The following is a 20,149-nucleotide window of genomic DNA, read 5'->3' on the forward strand; positions in this document are numbered from 1 at the left end:
GAACAGGAACTGCGTCTTTCTCTCCTCAAGAAATGTTATTCATGTTTTATTTAACCAGGAAAAGAGCCTCGTTGAGATTTTAAAAAATCTCCTTTACAAGAGTGTCCTGACCAAGACAGCAGTAGCACATTCAACAAAGTTTCAGACACACAACGTAAAACAGTGACAGACAATAAAAAAAAAAAAAGAGTAAAACCAAAACTAAGACTCGAGTCATCACATCCCAGTTCACACAGGTGCACATACCTCAGTCTACAACCAGATGAACCTTCCTCCAAAAATCGGAAAAGGCGTGGGCCTGCAAACCCACGAGGGGGGGGGGGGTTCTCTCTGGAGAGAGCCGAGGGGAAGTGTCTCGTGGAGACGAGATGCTTTTCCTCGTCTTGCATGACACCCACACACCCACACACACACACACACACACACACACACACACACACACACACACACACACACACACACACACACACAAGCTTGTTGCGCAGACGTGCAAACATCAAAGCCTCTGGATGAAGACCGGAGTAAGAGCTTCAGTGTGGTCGGCCGAGGCCCAGCTGTGTTGCTGGAAAGCAAAGGGCTTTGCCGCGACATCTTGAGATATGCGGGGTCCCGGCTCGCGGTTTAGTGAACGGGTCCAAATAGCCTCGGTATGAGAGCAGTTGGTGTGTCGCAGGCTCCGGTTGCCGCCTGGTATTGCATAAGCGTGTAATAATACAATGCGTTAGGAGCGACTCGTGTTATTAATAAAACCACAGACGGCGTTCCCTGACAAGCGGCTAAGCTCTCCCCCCCCCGAAGACGTCGCACGACAATGCGTTTGACGTTTTGTCGTGCTTTTGATTTCCCCCCCACCGAATGCATAAACCCCCCTTTAAAAAGAAAAAATAAACGAAAAAGAGAGGGGTCTGTTGAGGTAAATCAACATGTGAGATGTGCGTCTCGTGCAAGCGGAGACCATCTGAGCCATAATGTACATACAAAGTATGGTTTGTTTTTGGGCCGTGTGGAAAAGTACATACGGCTCACAAATCATCCACTTTTCTTGGTGGCGAGCAGAGCGCGGCGTTATCGGCTGTTCTCGCCCACCTGTTAAACCTGCTATAAACGGCAATTGTCACCCTTTTTATGGCGGTTTAGTGGGTAGCTGCACTGGAGACATATGGCTATAAAAAGGAGATAAGATAGGTGATATTCTCCATTAGAAACCATTATTGGATATAAAACAAACACGTTAAGTGTAGATTAATAATGTTGCTGCTGGTATCCAAAACCTGCACTTTAACAACACCCAAAGATTCTGCGCTCGGACCGAGATTTCAAAGAATCACAAACATCGCAAAGTCAACAAGTAGCAGAGTGAGCGGCCCGAGGGCGTGTGGACACAGAGAGGGGCGCCATGCCATTGTGTCTCTGTGGACCCAATGGAGACACAACAGGTGTGTCAATAGGACAAGCATTCAACCGGTCCACTGTGTCGGGGCCTCGTGTAAACACTGAATAAATATAGATGCTTTTCCACTTTCACTCTCGGCGACGCACACATGCTACCATCGGGAAAGCAGATGGAACGCAGACATGCAGAGATCATGTGGAGGTCAAAGGAAAATCACAGACGGGAAAGCGAGATCAATACTGATCATGATCATTTTTACATCCAAGGCAGGTAGATAGATAGATAGGATTAGGGAGATAGATAGATAGAATTAGGGAGATAGATAAGTAGGTAGGTAGATAGATGGATAGATAGATAGATAGATAGATAGATAGATAGATAGATAGATAGATAGATAGATAGATAGATAGATAGATAGATAGATAGATAGATAGATAGATAGATAGATAGATAGATAGATAGATAGATAGATAGATAGATAGATAGATAGATAGATAGATAGATAGATAGATAGATAGATAAGTAGGTAGGTAGATAGATAGATAGATAGAATTAGGGAGATAGATAGATAGATAGATAGATAGATAGATAGATAGATAGATAGATAGATAGATAGATAGATAGATAAGTAGATAGATAGATAGATAGATAGATAGATAGATAGATAGATAGATAGATAAGTAGGTAGGTAGATAGATAGATAGAATTAGGGAGATAGATAGATAGATAGATAGATAGATAGATAGATAGATAGATAGATAGATAAGTAGATAGATAGATAGATAGATAGATAGATAGATAGATAGATAGATAGATAGATAGATAGATAGATAGATAGATAGATAGATAGATAGATAAGTAGGTAGGTAGATAGATAGATAGAATTAGGGAGATAGATAGATAGATAGATAGATAGATAGATAGATAGATAGATAGATAAGTAGATAGATAGATAGATAGATAGATAGATAGATAGATAGATAGTATGTTAACATTTCAACAGTTTTCAATCACAACATTTATCCAAATTTAAACCATAAATAGTCAATGACACACTAGCGAATGAGGAAAATGACAGAATGGTGTTCTGAATATAATATGTTTTAATATATTTGTATGTTAGCATATATTACCAGATTCACAACTGCACAGTTAACGACACTAATACAAATCAGACTAATTCACCATGTTTTGGTACGTGATAATGTATTTAGTGACCTCATTATCATATTGGATATAGTTTCTACAACATGGGAAGTAACACATCCTTTTGCATGCGATTACCGGATTATGTAGTTCTTTTTCCCAAACTGAAGCCAAACAGAATTGAGATGAACAGGTTGGAGGAAATTGGCTCGTCGTCTCCGTGAACAGACGAAAGAGAAAACGGTGCGTGGCGGCTGCCAGTCTCCCACCAGATGGTGAACGAGAGAGACACGGGCGATCGAATAACAAACACAAGCAATCAGACGACCAAGGAACAGCCCACAGAGGGAAGACAAACATGTTCAAGTCAAACATCTAGCCACAAGTCATTTCATTTGTTTGCATCGGATTTCTTTGATTTCTACTTTAGTTTCTTTTATTAATGAATAAAAAAGAATCCATTCATTTAAGAGGGTATAGCAGGACTTTACCTATCATGATAGTATCATTAAAAAAAACGAGTAAAGTTATTTTTCTGTCGTGGCCAACTGATCTGTTTATCGTAGGCAACGCCGCTGCCAATTTCAGGCTATCAAATTAAATCTTTTATCTCAATCCATGGGAACCTCGCTGCCCCGTGTCATTCCTATTAGCTGTTAGAGGGGCAGAATAAACCAATGTTACGGATCCAGGTGATTGTGTGTGTCTGTGTGTGTGGGTCTGTGTGTGTGTGTGTGTGTGTGTGTGTGTGTGTGTGTGTGTGTGTGTGCGTGTGTGTGTGTGAGTGTGAGCTCATTTACATACAGCTGAATTGTTGCATGTATCCAGTCCCGCACATTACATCCGCATGAGGGCGAGAGAGAGAGAGAGAGAGAGAGAGAGAGAGAGAGAGAGAGAGAGAGAGAGAGAGAGAGAGAGAGAGAGAGAGAGACAGAGAGAGAGTGGGGGGAGAGAGAGAGAGAGACACGCGTCGCAACAATAGGAGGCACGCTGCCTCTAAACCGTAAAACCCACGGTGGGTGGGCATGAAGGGGCACGCGCCACCAACGAGATGAAACACACCCGAAATAACATGTCAGAAGAGAATGTGATGTGGGTCTGTGTATCTATAAGGAAACATATTAATATTAGTGATGTGGGTCATTTGATATAAAAGTTTTGTTTTTAAACACACAAAAAACATGTTTGCATATATATATATATATATATATATATATATATATATATATAATTTATTAAGACGTGTGCTCTGCATATATACCTACAAATAACATTTGAAAAAAAAGTTAATTTCTCCGTCAACAATTTAAACAAACACTATGGGGAGACTTTTGTATTTATTTATTTAATCCACATTTCTAGTGTCATTGTTTGTGATGCAGCCCGAGGGAGAGGCTCGCGTGACCCCCACAGAGAGTGAGGGGGGGGGGGGGGGCTCTGAGAAAAGGAAATAGTGCGCACAGCGGCTCACCGAGGGCTAATTAGGCGTGCAATTGAGCGGAACCGAGGGCAAAAGGGTGCAAGGAGTAAGACCGTAATTGAATTCCTGCTTTCCATTCTCGAAGTTTCGTCTCTCCTTCATCGTCCTCATCCACGTGCGCTAAAAAAACAAGTCAACAGATGTGATTGCTTGTTAATAATCACCCATGTGGCTATATGGTGGCCAGTCAGCACAGCGCCCAGTGGGTATTAAATCTGGATAATTGTTGTTGGGTTGGAAAGGGAAGGGGGTTGAATATGTAGAGGGGGCGGTGTCAGTGGGGGTGATTGACAGTTTATGTAATGAGCAGCGCAGTGCAAGTCTATATATGTGGGAGGGGACGCACCGCGGTTCATTCACGAGTAATAAGACGAGTGGTGAACATCCGTGACGCACTGACGCACCAAGTTCAGCACCAAAAAAAAACAAGCTCTGAGCCGCGCACACGCACAGCGGAGGCACCATTGTGGAGTACATTACCACGCGAGGAGGGGGATCGCCTGCTGACAGAAAGACGCGCAGCTACACTGGATATGAGTCTTCCCTCACCTTTTGGATAACTTGGGAACTGCTTTCTCTGGACGCTTTTTGACGCACATCACCAGGGAGCGTATACGGGAGAACTCCCTGGGAGTGAAGAAGGATTTATACGTATTTTATTTAGAGATTTTTTTATTTTTTTTTTTTACATTTTGTATTCGGTTTACCTCGGTGTAAATACAAAAAAAAAAAAAAGATTAAAAAAAGATATATATTATTTTTTTTTTTTTAAAAGAAGGTTTTGCTGCTTTATTGGCTGGTGACACGGCTGCCCTGGAGAAGCGAGAAGGATGGCAGCCTGGTTCACCTTTACCATCGCATTCAGCACCACGTTGATATCACAGGTATGAAGGGAGGATAACGCGTCTCCCCGGTGGTCCTGAGACCTCCGCGTAAACAGATGAAGAGCCACTTATGTCATGTTTTTTTTTTTTCCCTTCTTCTTTCTTCTTTCCAAATAATAATCTATATTTAACAGAAGCGACCACCTTTTTTTTTTTTCTTTTTTTTTTCCCCCACCCTTAAATAATATTTTCCTTCTCTTTTAGGTATTTGGATCCGGTGTTTTTGAGCTGGATCTCCACGATTTTAAAAACCACAAAGGTTTGCTGGCCAACGGGGACGCGTGCATACCCAACTGCAGGACTTATTTCCGAATTTGCTTGAAGAACTATCAGGCGGTGGTCTCGCGAGGTGACTGCATCTTTGGGAGTACAATGACAGCGGCGCTGGGGACGAACTCTTTCAGCGCCAGGGACACGGGCACTTTACCGAGACCGATCCAGATACCGTTCACCTTTGGATGGCCGGTGAGTCCACTCTACTTGTTCTATTACAGCGACCGGTGGCGTGTTGTTTATGCGGTGAACTGCCGTGCCAGGTTATTGGTGAGCTCAGCTAATCCATATCAGTAGGTAATACTCTGGCGACGAGCATGTTGGACGGCGGTGTGGAAGGATCATTGTCACTCATAGTCAGTGAATGTGTAACTATAGCTCATTTCAGCATCGCCCATATTGAATTGGGAGAAATATACATGTAAATTAGGAGCTTTGTGAAAATGAATATGCATAAATAGAACAAGAGATATTAATTACATGCATGTGTTTTGTTCTTAGGGGTCATTTTCATTAATAATTGAAGCCTGGCATTCACCTTATGGAAATCTACATGTAGGTAAGTGCAACGCTTTTTTTACCACAGGAGGGAGCTCTGTCAGTACGTTTTTAACACTCGAGCCTTTCCATAGTTCACCATTTCTGCACAAATTGTACCCAAAAGCAAAATACAAAATGTTGTCTAATAAAATGCAGCTCAGTCACTAACATTTCTCTCTCCCCACCTCCTGTTAATTGTTCATAATTTCACACATTTTCACTCCTTTGTTATGAACTTCAGAACACCTTTTTTCATTCTTATAGCCAATACAATTGAACTTCCTCTGGTTTATTTTGGTCGTGGGAAAGAGCTGTGGGCTTTGGTGAGAATACACAGTGCCTGCCAAAAAACCCCTGACTGCATCTTCCTGTATTTTACACCTTGCTCTGTTCCGCCCATTGGAAGAGGGGAACGGGGCCTGGGAATTTTTTTTTTTTTTTTTTTTTGCTGATGGAAAGAAAGAGGAAATTTCAACCTGAGTTTATCTTTCATCTATAAGCTGTATGGGAGCTGCAGTTTGCTAAAGCGAAAGTGGAACGACTTTTGAACCCACGAGCTATTTATGAGGCAGTTCTTGACATAAAACCACAATAACCCCAATGAACAGGTCCTACACGCCTAGATATCCCGCATTCATTCTGACTTCCTCCATCTTTTCAGATACGAACAACCCAGACTTTTTGATAAGCTCCATGGCCATCCAAAAACAGCTGGGTGTGGGAACTGCCTGGACTCAGAATACGCAGACTGCAAAGCAGACGGAGCTGAGGTATTCATACCGGTTCGTCTGCAACGAGAGCTACTACGGGGAAAGTTGTTCCAAAAAGTGTGCGCCCAGGGACGACCGATTCGGCCACTACACCTGCAACCGCGACGGGCAGCTGTCCTGTCTGCCGGGCTGGAAAGGGAAATACTGCGAAGAACGTAAGCGGTTCTTCTATTCACCTCGCTGATTTACTGTATACACACACACACACACACACACCGGTCTTGCTCTCTTCCTTGTCAGCTGACACTGGAGTTGTGTTGTTCAGTGTTGCTCTGAGCCTCCGGCGACGTATTCTTTTAACGCCAGAGGGTCATCCAGATGTTTTGCTAATTGACTTAAAGCTAGTGGAATCCGTTTGGGCCTACAGGATTGGGGTAGAAAGTCCTTACCTTAAAGAGTTGTTCCTTCGGCCAGGTCTCCTCATTATGTGTGACCTTTGCCCCTTTATCATCACGGCTGGAAGTCCTGAAGAGCGAGCGAGCACGCACACGTTACAGATATCAGTAGTTATTAAGCGAAAAGATAACCCAAAGGTCATCATCATTAATGCCACATGATGCAGAGTGCGACAGCACGACATGACTTAATGACGTCTGGCAAGTCTGATCGGCAATGTTGGTGTGGATATTTCAGCCTTGTATAATTTAATAATGATATGATTATTATAATTTCTAATAATCATATAATTCTGATAACCGGTTGTGGGTTTGTGGACATACTCATTGATTATGAGTGGAGGGACAGACGGCTTAGCATGACAACAGGCACATTATACTTGCGCTAACCCACTTGGCCAAATCCTAGACCAACACTCCCATGTTTTGGACCTCTCTGAATGGGCCCCGTGAGGAGGCCCGGTGCCATTTGGCCCGCACGATACCCGCCGAGGCCCTTTTCACACAAAAAAAACTAATTAATCAAAAAGGAGTAGATTGGAAGGAGGCACCGTGAGAGTAATGGTTACCATGTGCTGGATACGTTGGCCACGCGGGTGACAGCGGATCTGTCATCGGTGTCACTCGGTGGTGAAAGAGGAATTGGCATGTGCTGTTTGGACCGCGGCGCCAAATTCTAACCAGATGGGCTCACGTGTTGCAATAACGGAGACATCAATCGTCGGTGACTACAGAAAATATACATGAGAAAGACAGATTGGGCATATCTCTCTCTCTCTCTCTCTCTCTCTCTCTCTCTCTCTCTCTCTCTCTCTCTCTCTCTCTCTCTCTCTCTCTCTCTCTCTCTCTCTCTCTCTCTCTCTCTCTCTCTCTCTCTCTCTCTCTCTCTCTCTCTCTCTCTCTCTCTCTCTCTCTCTCTCTCTCTCTCTCTCTCTCTCTGGGTCTAAAAGTGCCTTAAAGCTCTCATTATATATACTTTTTTTTTTTTTTTTTTTAAATAACCATATAGTATTCAAACTTATACTAATTAAGCCGGAAGTAAATGCTTAATTAGCCCAGCTGTAAAAGCAAAAAGCATCACCTCTTAGTTGAGCTATTTCTCTAGTTCGCTTCCACAGGTGTGCATTCACCTGGCGTGTTGTTTCAAAGTGCGCGTGACGTAACGGAAGTCACGTTAACCTCCAGAACGGAAAGGGCTCCTGTTCTTCTTCTTCTTCTTCTTGTGTGTTTAAAACAACACAAAAGTCTTTTGTGCCGCGCGTGCCCCGGTAACATAATCCGCAGACAAGGGAGCTCGGGGGAGGAGCTCGGGGGAGGAGCTCGGGCGAGTGCACGCGCCAAGGTTAATCGCGGCATTACTCTCCGCCACGCGCCACCGACGTGTTTTAGTCCCTTCCATTGGTCGGCGCGCGCGCGCGCGGCTATACGGCGGCAGCTGCAAATATGGTGGCGGTGGCGCACCGCAAACAACAATGGTGGCAGCTGTCCGCTATTGAGAGCGAGCATCTGTTCCGCACTAAACCCGCCCGCTTACCGCGAGCCGCCCGATATGCGCACCGGCGCACTTAAAGCGGCACGAACAAGCGGGGCCGGCTGCGCGCGAGGCCGACAGGTGTCCATCAAACGGAGGCTCGCGAGGAAAATTGAGACCCGACGGAGGCCTCAACGTACTTGTAGCTACACGTACTCAACGGGGTCCTACTTGTTATTGAACTTTTAGCACCTATTGATTTACCTTTTTTAGGAGTGTACTGCTGTTTGAAAGTTGTGAAAGTTAATATTTGATTGCATTGTGTCTGCAGGCACGGTTACGCTATACAATAACCAGGTGCACTTGCATAAAATGAACACCTTGACTGTGTGTGTGTGCTTTATTTAGTTTCTTCTTTTCTTTGTGTTTCAGCTATCTGTCTGCAGGGCTGCAGCGAGAGGAACGGAAACTGCTCCAAACCCGGCGAGTGTGTGTGAGTATTAATAATAACAATAATTGTGAAGTGTTGAAATAAGGTTGTTGGCCCTTGCGAAGGAAGGAACACAGTTTGGGAACAGCGCGCGGGGGGTTAAACGTAGAGGGTGGAGAGCTGCATGCGCTCATCGTTCCTCTGAAATCCACTTTCAAGTTAATTTTTCACGCCAGCGACGCTGCGTCTGATGAGTTATGTTCACATGCAGCTAATCAGGGCGATGTGTCAACATTCGTTTGTGCTCTGCTGGCATCCCGCAGCATTTATTGAGAGAGGTTGAAGCTCACTGAAGCAACAAGTATTTTCCCTCTCTCGTCTCTCACTGACTTTTCTGCTTCCCATGTTCCTTTCTTGTCACTACCCTCTATCACACACACACACACACACACACACTGTGAGAAATTCCCCCTGAATCCTATTTTGCCCTCTTATTAGAGATACATCCATCACTTTAAACTGACCCAAATTTAGGCTAAACCCTTAAGATACCCGACACCGTAAAGCTGCTCACGTGGCAAAAAATAAATAAATAAATGTTGAAACCTTTTAAAAAGTACATCGTAAGCCCCAGAAGCTCGTGGTTTGACATGGTTGCCGCGCTCTGTGCTGGTTCTGGGAAACGGATTCATGGGAAAACAAGAAAGAAGACTGTTGGCTTGCTGCCAGAAAACGTGAAAGCCATATTTCATCTTTGTGTCACTATGTTAGCATTCCTTATTCGTAATATACGGCGCACACCTTCAGGAGGGTTTGCCCTGCAGTCACTGCATTCACATTGTTTGTAAAATAGACCATGCTTATATCATCTTTCACCGTATAGTTGCACACAAAACAACAACATTGCTTCCACGCAATAACTGATGTGTCATGGTGTAATGAGGTTGAGGGGGGGGGAGGGGGACACAATTACCAGTGCTGATGCATGCTTTCAATTTGCAAACATATGCCTTCAGAAAAAAAAAGACACTTCATTTTTTTTTTTTGTAATGGGTTCGTATTTAATGACTGTTGTGCAGCTCTTAACGTCCGCTCGGGTGACGGATTGGCTGATTTCTCAATGTAATCGTTTAATCCAAATCGACTCACTCGCGTGTTTTGAAATGAATTTTTTAATTGCTGGCTTTAACCACCGACTTCAGCTTTTTGTTATTCATGGCGACTGCAAAACGTTACAACATGAGGAACGCTGGGACTAATCAAAGAACACCATTCTTTATGTGTTTTTTTTTTTTTTTGCAGATGCAGAGACGGCTGGCAGGGCACGTTCTGCGACGAGTGTAAGAAGTACCCGGCCTGCAAGCACGGCACCTGCCAGATGCCGTGGCAGTGTAACTGTCAGGAGGGCTGGGGAGGCCTATTGTGTGACCAAGGTACACCACGAAGACTTGGACCACTGCTGCTGTTACTTTAAAAAAAAAAAAAAAAAGATCTTCTCATATTACCTGTGCACTGTTTTCATTTGAATTAGCCTGAAAGCATTAGTAAATTAGATTTCCTCTGAACACATCCGGGGTAGAGAGCGTTCCTCCTGCCAGCTCCCTGTAAACAAACACTCTTCTCTCTCCCTTCCCCCCCCCCTCCCCTCCCCAGACCTTAACTTCTGCACCCATCACCATCCCTGTGTGAACAGCGCCACCTGTATGAACACGGGACAGGGCAGCTACACCTGCACGTGCCTGCCGGGTTTCACCGGGGTTAACTGTGAGCTGGAGATGCAGGAGTGTGACAGCAACCCCTGCAGGAATGGAGGGATGTGCACGGTAAGTTGGGAACAGACACGATACATCCTCATGTATGTGTCCGGCTAATTCCATCGTTGTATATTTATTTTTTTATTGCATTTCTTTAAAAACTTTTTCCTTTTTTCTTTTCCACAATTTTTTTTTTTACCCCCAGAATTTGGAAAGTGGCTACATGTGCACGTGTCCCCAAGGCTTCGAGGGCTCCCACTGCGAGCACAGCCTGCTGACGTGCGCCGACTCCCCGTGCTTCCACAGCGGCAAATGCTGGGAGAAGGACAATGGCCGCAGCTACATGTGCGAGTGTCCCCGCGGCTACACGGGCCTCAACTGCGAGAAGAGAGTGGACAAGTGCACGTCGCTTCCCTGCGCTAATGGTACAGTCTTCCTCCCCTCATTGACCCCCACCCCCCCTTGTCTGAACTTCCCCTCGCTCTTTCTCCGCCCCCCCTCTCCCCTCCCCCCGCCGCCTTCAAATTCCTGCAACTGGAAGCAGTGTGGAACAACAGGAATTGGTGGGAACTTGGTGTCTATTGTCCTTCCATATAAACACTCGGCAGCTCGGAGCAGCGGCTTGTAAATGTCGCTGCAGCTCGCCCGCGGTTGTTGATGAAAGGGGACGAATGTCCAGCGCAGCTCGACCTCCTCTTGCTAAACGCGGAGGGCTCTGGGGTCGGGCTGTGTCGGTAGAACAATACCCGGTGCCGTGGTCACACCGTGGATTTGATGGCGATGTGTGAACCGAAGGGGTTTATGGCAATCGCGTTCCTTTCAGATGCCTCGTCATTTTTCAAAACGTTCCGTCTCATTTAGAGAATCACTAATGGTCCTCCTCTCCTGCAGGTGGGCTGTGCCTGATCCACGGCGGCATGCGCATGTGCAGCTGCCGTGCCGGCTTCACCGGCCAGCGCTGCGAAATCAACATCAACGAGTGTGCCGGTAACCCCTGCCTCAACGCAGGCACCTGCCAAGACCGGATCAATGACTACACCTGCACCTGTCCCGCGGGCTACGGGGGCCGCAACTGCGACAGAGTCCTGGACGAGTGCTCCCTGCGGCCCTGCCTCAACGGGGGGCTTTGCGGCGGAGGCGGCGGGCCGGGCAAGCCTCCGGCCACCTGCGTCTGCCCCTCGGGCTTCACCGGGCCGCGCTGCGAGTTCTTCGCCGCCGTCACTTCTCCCGTGACCAACGGGGAGATTCAAGACAGCTTCCAGTGGGCGGCGGTTTCCCTGGCCGTGGGCCTGGTGGCGCTGCTGGTGCTGCTGTGCATGGTGGGCTTGGCTCTGAGGCACATCCACAGGCAGGCTCGAAGGGAGCGGGGGGACACGGAGACCATGAACAACTTGTCCAACGTTCAGAAGGACAACCTGATCCCGGAGTCCCAGCTGAAAAACACCAACCAGAAAATGAGCAGGGAGGTGGACTGTGACTCTGAGAAATCGAACTTTATCCATAAAAACTACCACTTGGACTCTTACCACTCGAAATCAAAGGAGTTCAAGGACGAAAAGTCACAAGAGGATAAAAGTCTTATGTATGAGAAATGTTTAGAAGACAAAATGCCCTTGAGTAGAATGTACAGGTAAGAAGAACCACACTCGCACTGCTTCTTTAAACTTGTAAACGCATTGTTCCTCGTTGACGCATACATGCATCGTGTGTACATGCGCCCTCATGCACAGCTCGGCCGCCATGTGCTTCCAGTTTGCGTTTAACACAAAGTGTGATTTGTGTTTGCAGTGAAAAGCCAGAGTGCAGGATATCAACGATATGCTCCTCAAGAGACTCCATGTACCAGTCGGTATTCGTTATAGGAGAGGAGAGGAGGGAGTGCGTCATAGCAACCGAGGTAAGCCGAAGGAAGAAAAAAAAAAAATCACATCATCTGCATTTCCGCGGATCCTCCACTTGACATTCATCACGTCTCCAGGGCACCGTCCATCATTAGCGCACCATTATTTCTGACGGGGGGGGGACGGGTTACTGTAGGAAGACTGAACTCTGGGGTATTTGGACCGTAAGTCGGGGGGGAAAGCCCGATCGACTGCATTATTGGTTTTCTGTGAATTACTCTGGCTATTCTTTATCTTGGCCATGCGATGAAGTCCGAACTTATAGACTGATTCCTCACACATGTTTGGCTCCGCTCGGTCTCCGAGGTGCTGTGTGATCTACTGCTGTGGCATTTTTTTTTTTTTTTTTTCAGATGTTCATTTCCAAAAGGAAAATATAACGTCGATACCGAAGCTGTGAGAGGGTTAAAAATAGCCGATGGAGAGTTTTTGGCATCATTGTGATGATATTTTCTCCTTTTCTTCTCCTTGCAGGTATAAACTGTGCGGGGGTCTGAAGGCGAGGGGTGAGCGAGGAAAAAGACACAATCGAGGCAGGATGAAATATTCTGGATTGTTTACAAATTTTGGAGAAGAGACTGGAGATTGTTTTAGATGTCCACTGCTGCTCTGGAACACTTGAGAACTGGAGAGGGCGGAAACCTCTGCTCTGCATATAGAAAAAAAAAGAAAAAAAAAAAAAAAAAAAGAACAGAACTGAGAAACTTTATGTTGACCGAGTGTTTGTATGCAAAACATGTACAGTGAAGGACCTCTCTCAGTCGTGACGATGGTGGAAGGGACCGGTGAAAGGACTGATAGAATAATCCCGGCCATCCCGAAGGTGGATCGCAATCACGACGACTTTTGACAGCCAACCAATCAATTAAAAAAAAAAAAAAAGGTGCCTAGGATTTGACCCCTTTCGAATCCCCTCCCCCCTCCCCCACACACCCTCTTCCCGCCAGCTTCGCCCGCTATGCAAAGACTCGGGGTCGAGACGAGGGAACTCGTCACAATCCAACCTCGCAAAAACACTGAGAGTTATGAATGTCTGAGACTAATCTTCTGCTGTCAATCACGTGAAAATGACAGGTTGGACTTTTTTTCTTCTTTTTTTTTTTCATGCAACGGTGAAGATAGTATGCAGCCCAAAATTCACTAGAAGCCTTAAAAGAGAGGGGGGGGAGGGGTTGAATGCTAAATGTGAGCCCTTGTCTGTTCTTGGATCGTTTTGCACTACAAGGAAAAATAAAATTGTGGGGAAGATACTTTTTAATCAACATGGATTTGAAGAGAAACAACCAGAGGAGCGCAATAGTGCCAGCGAGATCCAGGAGAGAAGAAACGTTTGCGTGGAAAGATGTTTTTTTTTTATGCAAAACAACTGAGGAAAAAAAACAAAGAGACTCACAACAAGGAGAAAAGACTGTCACACCACTGCCTGCCTATAATACATTTCAAAAATACAGAACCAATAATGTAATTTTTTTAAATGATTATTTCCAGAGTTTAATTTAAATATGACACACTGCTCTTTATATGTTTTATAATATTATTTTGTATATAATGCATATTTATAAGGACCAAACTTCTGAAGAATAAAACTTCCTTGAAAAAACTGTTTTTAATTTGATGCAAATTTATTTTTGAGGTTTTTTTTTTTTTTTAAATAATGAAATTGAGTACAAATGATGATCAAATGTGTCTTGTTTTTATTTATTCATTCATATTTTTTTTTTACCTCGGGGAAAGGCTTCTTCCTGTACTCTCAATGCATACATAGTCTTCATGCTCAGCTAAACTTTCTTTAAATTGTGAGCAGGTTCATGGATATGAAATCCAGCTGCTCTCCTACATTCACACATCATACGTAATGTTTTGGACAGTAGGGATAAACATGAACCCCCCTGACGATAGCATCACTACAGTAGACCTCCAAGTAATTCCTGGAAACGCCACCGGCTCCCACCCCTCTCCGTCACCCACCCCTCGGTCTCTCTCTCTCCGGGCCCCGAAATTGGCTTGAAATTCAAATCCGTTGCCACGGATACCACCCCCTCAAGCTGGAAATGGCGAAACAAAGCAGGGCGAGGGGCAAAGGGGAACGCCCACCCCCTCTTCCCCATCCTACACCCCTCATAATGCTCACTCGAGCACGCACGCACGTCCACGCACACACACACACACACACACGTAGCCAGCCAAACAGATGCCGTGGGGGGAGCTCGAAGTGAGTCTGTAGTGCCATAAAAACAGCAGCATATGCCAGGCCTCTCGCCCCGTGTGCATGACACAGAGTGCACAGACCTCCTCCCATAAAAACACACACACACACACTCGAGTACTTACAGGCTCCCCAACTGCCGGCCTCCCCTCCAGGGTTAAGAGCAATATTTCAATGCCCGGCTCTGTACCACCCCACTCGCCTGCAGACAAAGCTGGGGCGAGGGCCCTGGCACCGGAGGGGAGGGGTAACCAAACGGGAGCCTCGTGGATACCCTCTGAATCCACATTAATATTTGTTTTACTTGTCAGATCCATCTGCTCAGTTTCATTGCCCCTTCTTGTCTTTTATAGAAGGAGGTTCCATACATACACCACCACGAGTCAGTCCTGAAAATCCGTTTTTTTGGAGATGCGTCATCCACATTATCGAATGCGAAACCTCCTGCCGCCAATTAACAGAAACCCTGCGACAGTCAGCGCCCCCTAATCATCAGCAATCAACACTCAGCAGAGAATCTTGACGGCTTTTCCCTCACACACATCCTGTTGTAGCCTGGTGACCTATAGGCATCCTCATTTTTAAGGGCTTGTGTGTTCATGAAAAAAAAAGAAAAGCTCAGAGAACGGTGCTTCCTGGCTCACAATGACAAAACGTGCATGTTATCGCAACGATTAATCATCCAGTTGAAGCCAGCCTTGATTTGGTGTGTTACCTGACCCAGTCTATTCCCACCATCAACACACCTATAAAGCAGACGCACACCCTCTTTCTCACATCGATGGCCGGTGGCAAAACCCCACGCTAGAGCTTTGCTCTTTGGCCTCCGGGGTCCCCACAGCCATGGCCAGGCGTTTTCATTGTGTTACAATCACAGCATCCTGTTTGTGACCCGGTGACATCAGTTCCTGTTTCCTCCCTGATTAAAAAAGGAAAAAAAAAAGAAAGGCAGAACATTTGCCGGCGTGGGCCAACTGCTTTTCTCACGCATCGCTCTCTTCAATCTGCACTCGGGGGTTTGGAGGAAACAACCACAAAACAAGCGAGAGCGCAGACGAACGCGCCAATCAGCAACTATTTATTCTGAAGAAGGAAGGGGTGGTGGTGGGGGGGGGGGGGGGGGGGGGACCTGTGACATGGGTGTCATGAATGGAGAATCAGGAAGCAGATTTGAAAGTAAAATCGTCCCTGAGGCTGAGTCACGCTCAAGAGTGCAAAAACTGCTTCGCTCTGGCTCTCCTTCATGGCTGCAACTGGCCTTCACTTAAAGTCTTTTGGCTCTCGACGTGCACGTATACGTACACGTGCACGCGCGTCAGTCATGGTGATGCCGTTACCCAGCGCTCTGTCACCTCGCCCTGCATTGCTCTTGTAGTCGTCTCATTAATTAACACTAGGTGTCAGTAAGAAACCCACACGCAGGAAATGGGTTGTCGGCATGCCAAAATAAAACGCCAGGTGCCCTCGAGTTTAAATTTAAAACAACAAAATCAAACAGCGACACAGAACCTGAACCCTCTGGAGCATGAAACACGCTTATTACGATGATGTATTAGCGAGAATCAATAAATCAGACGAACCCACTAGAGACGTAATCTGCGACGAGGGTGTTTTCTTGCAAGCAAAGTCACATTCTGCAGATCTTTAGCTGCCACTGAGATGTCCCAGTTACCCAGCAACAAACCACTGACTCACAAAAGAATGTTTACATCATACAACATGCACCTACACTGCTGCCCCCACTCCCTCTTCAACCATGAGCAGTATCTTGTTTGTCTGCATTTACTTCATCCCTCGCGAGACGGAAAAACCTAGCAGAGGAAGGCGCAGGTATTTAGGGCAACGTCCACACACGTTACTACACGAGTGCATATGTTCGTCCGCTTTGAACGGTGATCTATTTCAAATGCATTGGTTTGACAGCGAAGACGAATAGGCCCGGTGAATATTTGATATATATCGACACGGTCATCGAAGCGGCGCAACCAGATTAGATTACATGGCAGCGCTGTCAGTGCGGCTTAGCGAAGGCCTTTTTTTCGTGGCCTGTGCTGGGAGCAGCCCGGAGATACACTGTGGCAGCCGGCTCCGGGAAGGGGACGGACATGAAAGGCCCCAGCGTAATGGGATGGAAGCTTGTGCGTGACACTGGGTTGCCCGCAGGCCTGGATTGTGTGGCGCTTTAGATTTATTGAGAGCTGATACAGTTGTCTGGCCTTCTATCAAGGCAGATAATGCCAGCTATTTATAGATAATCTCTCTGTTGAGCACAGATGAGCCTCTACTATTACAGTGTGGCAGATCCAGCAGGAGGGATGGGCATTTTTGTACATTTGATCAGGTCTTCCATCTCTCATCATCGTTCTCTTGTGTTGTGTCTCTGCGGTGGAAAGTGTTTTGGCCCTTTTGATTCACTGTTTCCACTTCTTTTTCTCCGTTTTTGGGGTTTATTAGAAGTGTACATGTGTTGTGTGCATATAGTCTAAACCTGGGGTTGTTATCAAACTCAGAAATCACCCATGCCAACTACTTCACAAGCCTGTATTTGGCTGCCAAAAGTAGGGTGTTTTGTTGGGTAAAGTGTATAAAGGGAGTGTGTTTACAAAGTTAGAATCATTCTGCAAGAGTTAGATTTCCAGTGATAACGGGCTGACTCACTGGCGAGCCGGCCAATCACGTGTGACGTTTTAAAATGACCTTACCCGCTGCGTCAACAAAAATCAAAACGATTATAGACATTGCAACAAACTTGATAAAAAAAGAAAAAATGTCCGTCCACCTTCCCCTCAACAAGTTCTCTCCATGGTTCCAGGGGGATGAGATGAATGTGGCGTTGCTGAGGGATCCTTAGCAGCCACTGACCTTTGTCTTGCCTTCGGATCTGTGAGCCGTGAGGCTAGATTACAGCCTGGCTCAATTAAACACCCATGTATGGGGCTTATTGACTCACAAGTCACAAGAGTGATCTCCTTCTGTAGGCCTACTGCGTTCAGGACATGTTATTATTCCCACTGGCAGAATAAGGCTAATGCATTGTATTTGTCTTGTGTTTAACTTCAAATGAAATGTCATGTCTTCCTTTATTTTCTTCGTGGCAAGCAGTACATTGTAAAATAATACATCGCCCTATATCGGGCTAGTCTAAATCAAGACTGACGCAACGCGTTGGTGGCTGCATTGGCCCTGAAGCCTGAAATGCGGAGGGAAGTTGCATCAGCCGGATCGTTCTGAACAATATGGAAATATGTTATGGGAATGACAAAACAACCGACCAATCATAAAAAGAGTCGGTTGGAGTGACAGTTCAACGGCCAATCGATTTGAAAGACGAGCGTACCCGGAAAGTTACGTTTGAGCCAATAGTGAGCGCGGTTTGGTTTGAAGTCCCGCCTCATTCGACGCACCAACATTTGATTGGATAGAAAGGGGCGGATGACAGGCCTTGCTTGAATACTATTGGTCGAAAAAAACGGACGTGGATTCGCCCAACCGCCCCCGGACGGTATAAATACATAAGCGCCACTGCGCCATGTTATCGAGCTTAAACCATTCAATTCGTCGTCGCTTCTTGGCCGGGAGAAGATCAACCACAGGGTGTGCGAACACCATCGCCTCCTAATTTAAAACCTCGATCTTTTATAGTCGCCATCTTAAAATCCGTACAGTCCCCTCAGCCGGCGAAGCTGCTGGTTGAAACGGGGCTTTTTATTTCGTTTTCCATTGGTGTGAAGGCCGAAGCGGCTGCCATGGATTTTTAAGGCGTAATGCGGCTCCTCTAATGCAACGGCAATGCATAGTGCAACACAAAACCGACTGCGAAATTCCATTTTCGCCACTGCTAAGCAGCTGGGCTCCAATACCGTCCGCGGTATCCCTGCGAGCCAACCGGTGCCGCTGCTCCTGGACCGGCGGAAGCTAACGCTAGCTAGCTAGTCGCCTCAAGCTAACGAGTTCGATTTTTATTTTTTGAACCGAGAGAATTCACCGATTTATCTGAACGTCGTCAACGCTATTGATCAGAAGAAGAAATAACAACAACAACAACAACAAAAATGAAGCCTCAAGACATCGTCGCCGGGAAGGCCAGCAGCCTGTGGATCTTCGGGTACGGGTCTCTGGTGTGGAAGCCGGACTTCGCGTACAGGAGGAGCCAGGTCGGTTACATTCAAGGCTACAAGAGACGTTTCTGGCACGGAGACAACTTCCACCGGGGGAACGACGAGTTGGTGAGCTTGTTAAATGTTTATTTTGGTTGTTGTTGCTTATTTTTTTTAACTTTTGACACACGGTGCTCGTGTTGCTTGGCTCAGGCGTTGACCCCATTTTTTTTCCTCCTCTCTGCAGCCCGGAAGAGTGGTGACGCTGATCGAAGATGATGACGTAAGTGGAAAGCTCTACTTCCGTTTTTTTTTTTTTGCTGGGGATGCTGTAGAAACTGCAGGGGAGTTTCCAGGCGTTAAAAAAAAAAAGCCGCAGTGTAATACTGCTACACAACAATACTTAATAACTCATGTTTTCTCCTTCTCTTCTCGCAGGCGAGCACTTGGGGCGTGGCGTTCGAGGTGACGGGCGCCGAAGTCGAGGAGTCCCTGAAGTACCTCACCGTGCGCGAGACGGTCCGCGGCGGCTACGTCACCAAGACGGTGGAGTTCTTCCCCGAGGGGGAGAAGCAGCCTTCGGTTCAGGCGCTGGTGTACATCGCCACCCAAGAGAACGCCCTCTACCTGGGGCCGGCCAGCCCAGAGGTGATCGGCGTCCAGATCGCCGTGTGCCGAGGGAAGACGGGCCACAACCTGGAGTATCTGCTCCGGCTGGCCGAGTTCATGAGGAGCAGCTGCCCGCACGTGGAAGACCATCACCTGTTCTCCATCGAGGCCGCGGCGCTGAACGTGGTGTCCTATCTGTTAGCGGCCTAGTAGCTCGTAATCCTTTTCGTCGCACTAGTTTATATAGTGGACGTTACACACCACACACACACACACACACACTGAGGCTTTTCACATGTCATGCCACTCCACCTATGTTTAATGTTGTGAAATCTAGCTTTACACTACCATCCACTGTATTTGAATCCATCGAATGCTACTGAAGTGTCAATAAAAGGGAATCGTGATATTAAGTTTTTATTTTTATTTTACCCGTCTGATGCTTGACCTTGTGTTCACACTGTAAAGTCACTCCTGCCTGGTGCATGTTTGTACATCAGTTACAACATGTATGAGGACTAGGTTTTTATAAACTCCACTTGCACATTTTAATTTTTTTTATGGAGCTAAAATACCGTCCATTCCATACAGACTAATTATGGTAGTTGTACCTGTTTGCAATTCACCAAAAGACCACTCGGTTTTAAAATGTCACTGGTGGCAACTTTTAAATCCAGTTGTAAATGCCAATAAAAAAAAAAGTTAAAAGAGCTCTTTGTGTTTGTTGTTTATGCCTTCACAGTAACTGAGCCATGAATCTAAATTATTAACAAAATAAATCTTAAATGACATGTGGCTCA

At 46.1% G+C, this 20,149-nt stretch overlaps 2 protein-coding genes across 2 annotated transcripts; both read left to right on the forward strand.

Moving 5' to 3' along the window:
* Nucleotides 1-4,373: 4,373 nt before the first annotated feature.
* dll4 (delta-like 4 (Drosophila)) lies at nt 4,374-14,038 on the forward strand. The gene is made up of 11 exons (XM_034528454.1): nt 4,374-4,903; nt 5,108-5,368; nt 5,678-5,735; nt 6,378-6,641; nt 8,785-8,845; nt 10,085-10,215; nt 10,436-10,605; nt 10,742-10,961; nt 11,428-12,166; nt 12,325-12,433; nt 12,912-14,038. The coding sequence occupies exons 1-11, from the start codon at nt 4,850-4,852 to the stop codon at nt 12,915-12,917; spliced, it is 2,073 nt and encodes a 690-aa protein (XP_034384345.1). The 5' UTR covers nt 4,374-4,849; the 3' UTR covers nt 12,918-14,038.
* Nucleotides 14,039-18,164: 4,126 nt separating this feature from the next.
* chac1 (ChaC, cation transport regulator homolog 1 (E. coli)) lies at nt 18,165-20,060 on the forward strand. The gene is made up of 3 exons (XM_034527944.1): nt 18,165-18,869; nt 18,988-19,023; nt 19,179-20,060. The coding sequence occupies exons 1-3, from the start codon at nt 18,696-18,698 to the stop codon at nt 19,557-19,559; spliced, it is 591 nt and encodes a 196-aa protein (XP_034383835.1). The 5' UTR covers nt 18,165-18,695; the 3' UTR covers nt 19,560-20,060.
* The last annotated feature ends 89 nt before the right edge of the window (nt 20,061-20,149 follow it).

The sequence above is a fragment of the Cyclopterus lumpus genome, chromosome 24, assembly GCF_009769545.1.
Source record: "Cyclopterus lumpus isolate fCycLum1 chromosome 24, fCycLum1.pri, whole genome shotgun sequence".
In the NCBI taxonomy this organism is placed as follows: Eukaryota; Metazoa; Chordata; class Actinopteri; order Perciformes; family Cyclopteridae; genus Cyclopterus; species Cyclopterus lumpus.

What these genes read in the sequence shown, in the direction of transcription:
- chac1 (XM_034527944.1), top strand. Translation starts at nt 18,696, where the DNA reads ATGAAGCCTCAAGACATCGTCGCCGGGAAGGCCAGCAGCCTGTGGATC. An exon ending in ACCGGGGGAACGACGAGTTG is followed by an intron (nt 18,870 to 18,987) that starts GTGAGCTTGTTA and finishes TCCTCTCTGCAG; the next exon opens with CCCGGAAGAGTGGTGACGCT. An exon ending in CGCTGATCGAAGATGATGAC is followed by an intron (nt 19,024 to 19,178) that starts GTAAGTGGAAAG and finishes CTCTTCTCGCAG; the next exon opens with GCGAGCACTTGGGGCGTGGC.
- dll4 (XM_034528454.1), top strand. Translation starts at nt 4,850, where the DNA reads ATGGCAGCCTGGTTCACCTTTACCATCGCATTCAGCACCACGTTGATA. An exon ending in AGGGAAATACTGCGAAGAAC is followed by an intron (nt 6,642 to 8,784) that starts GTAAGCGGTTCT and finishes TTTGTGTTTCAG; the next exon opens with CTATCTGTCTGCAGGGCTGC. An exon ending in TCCAAACCCGGCGAGTGTGT is followed by an intron (nt 8,846 to 10,084) that starts GTGAGTATTAAT and finishes TTTTTTTTGCAG; the next exon opens with ATGCAGAGACGGCTGGCAGG.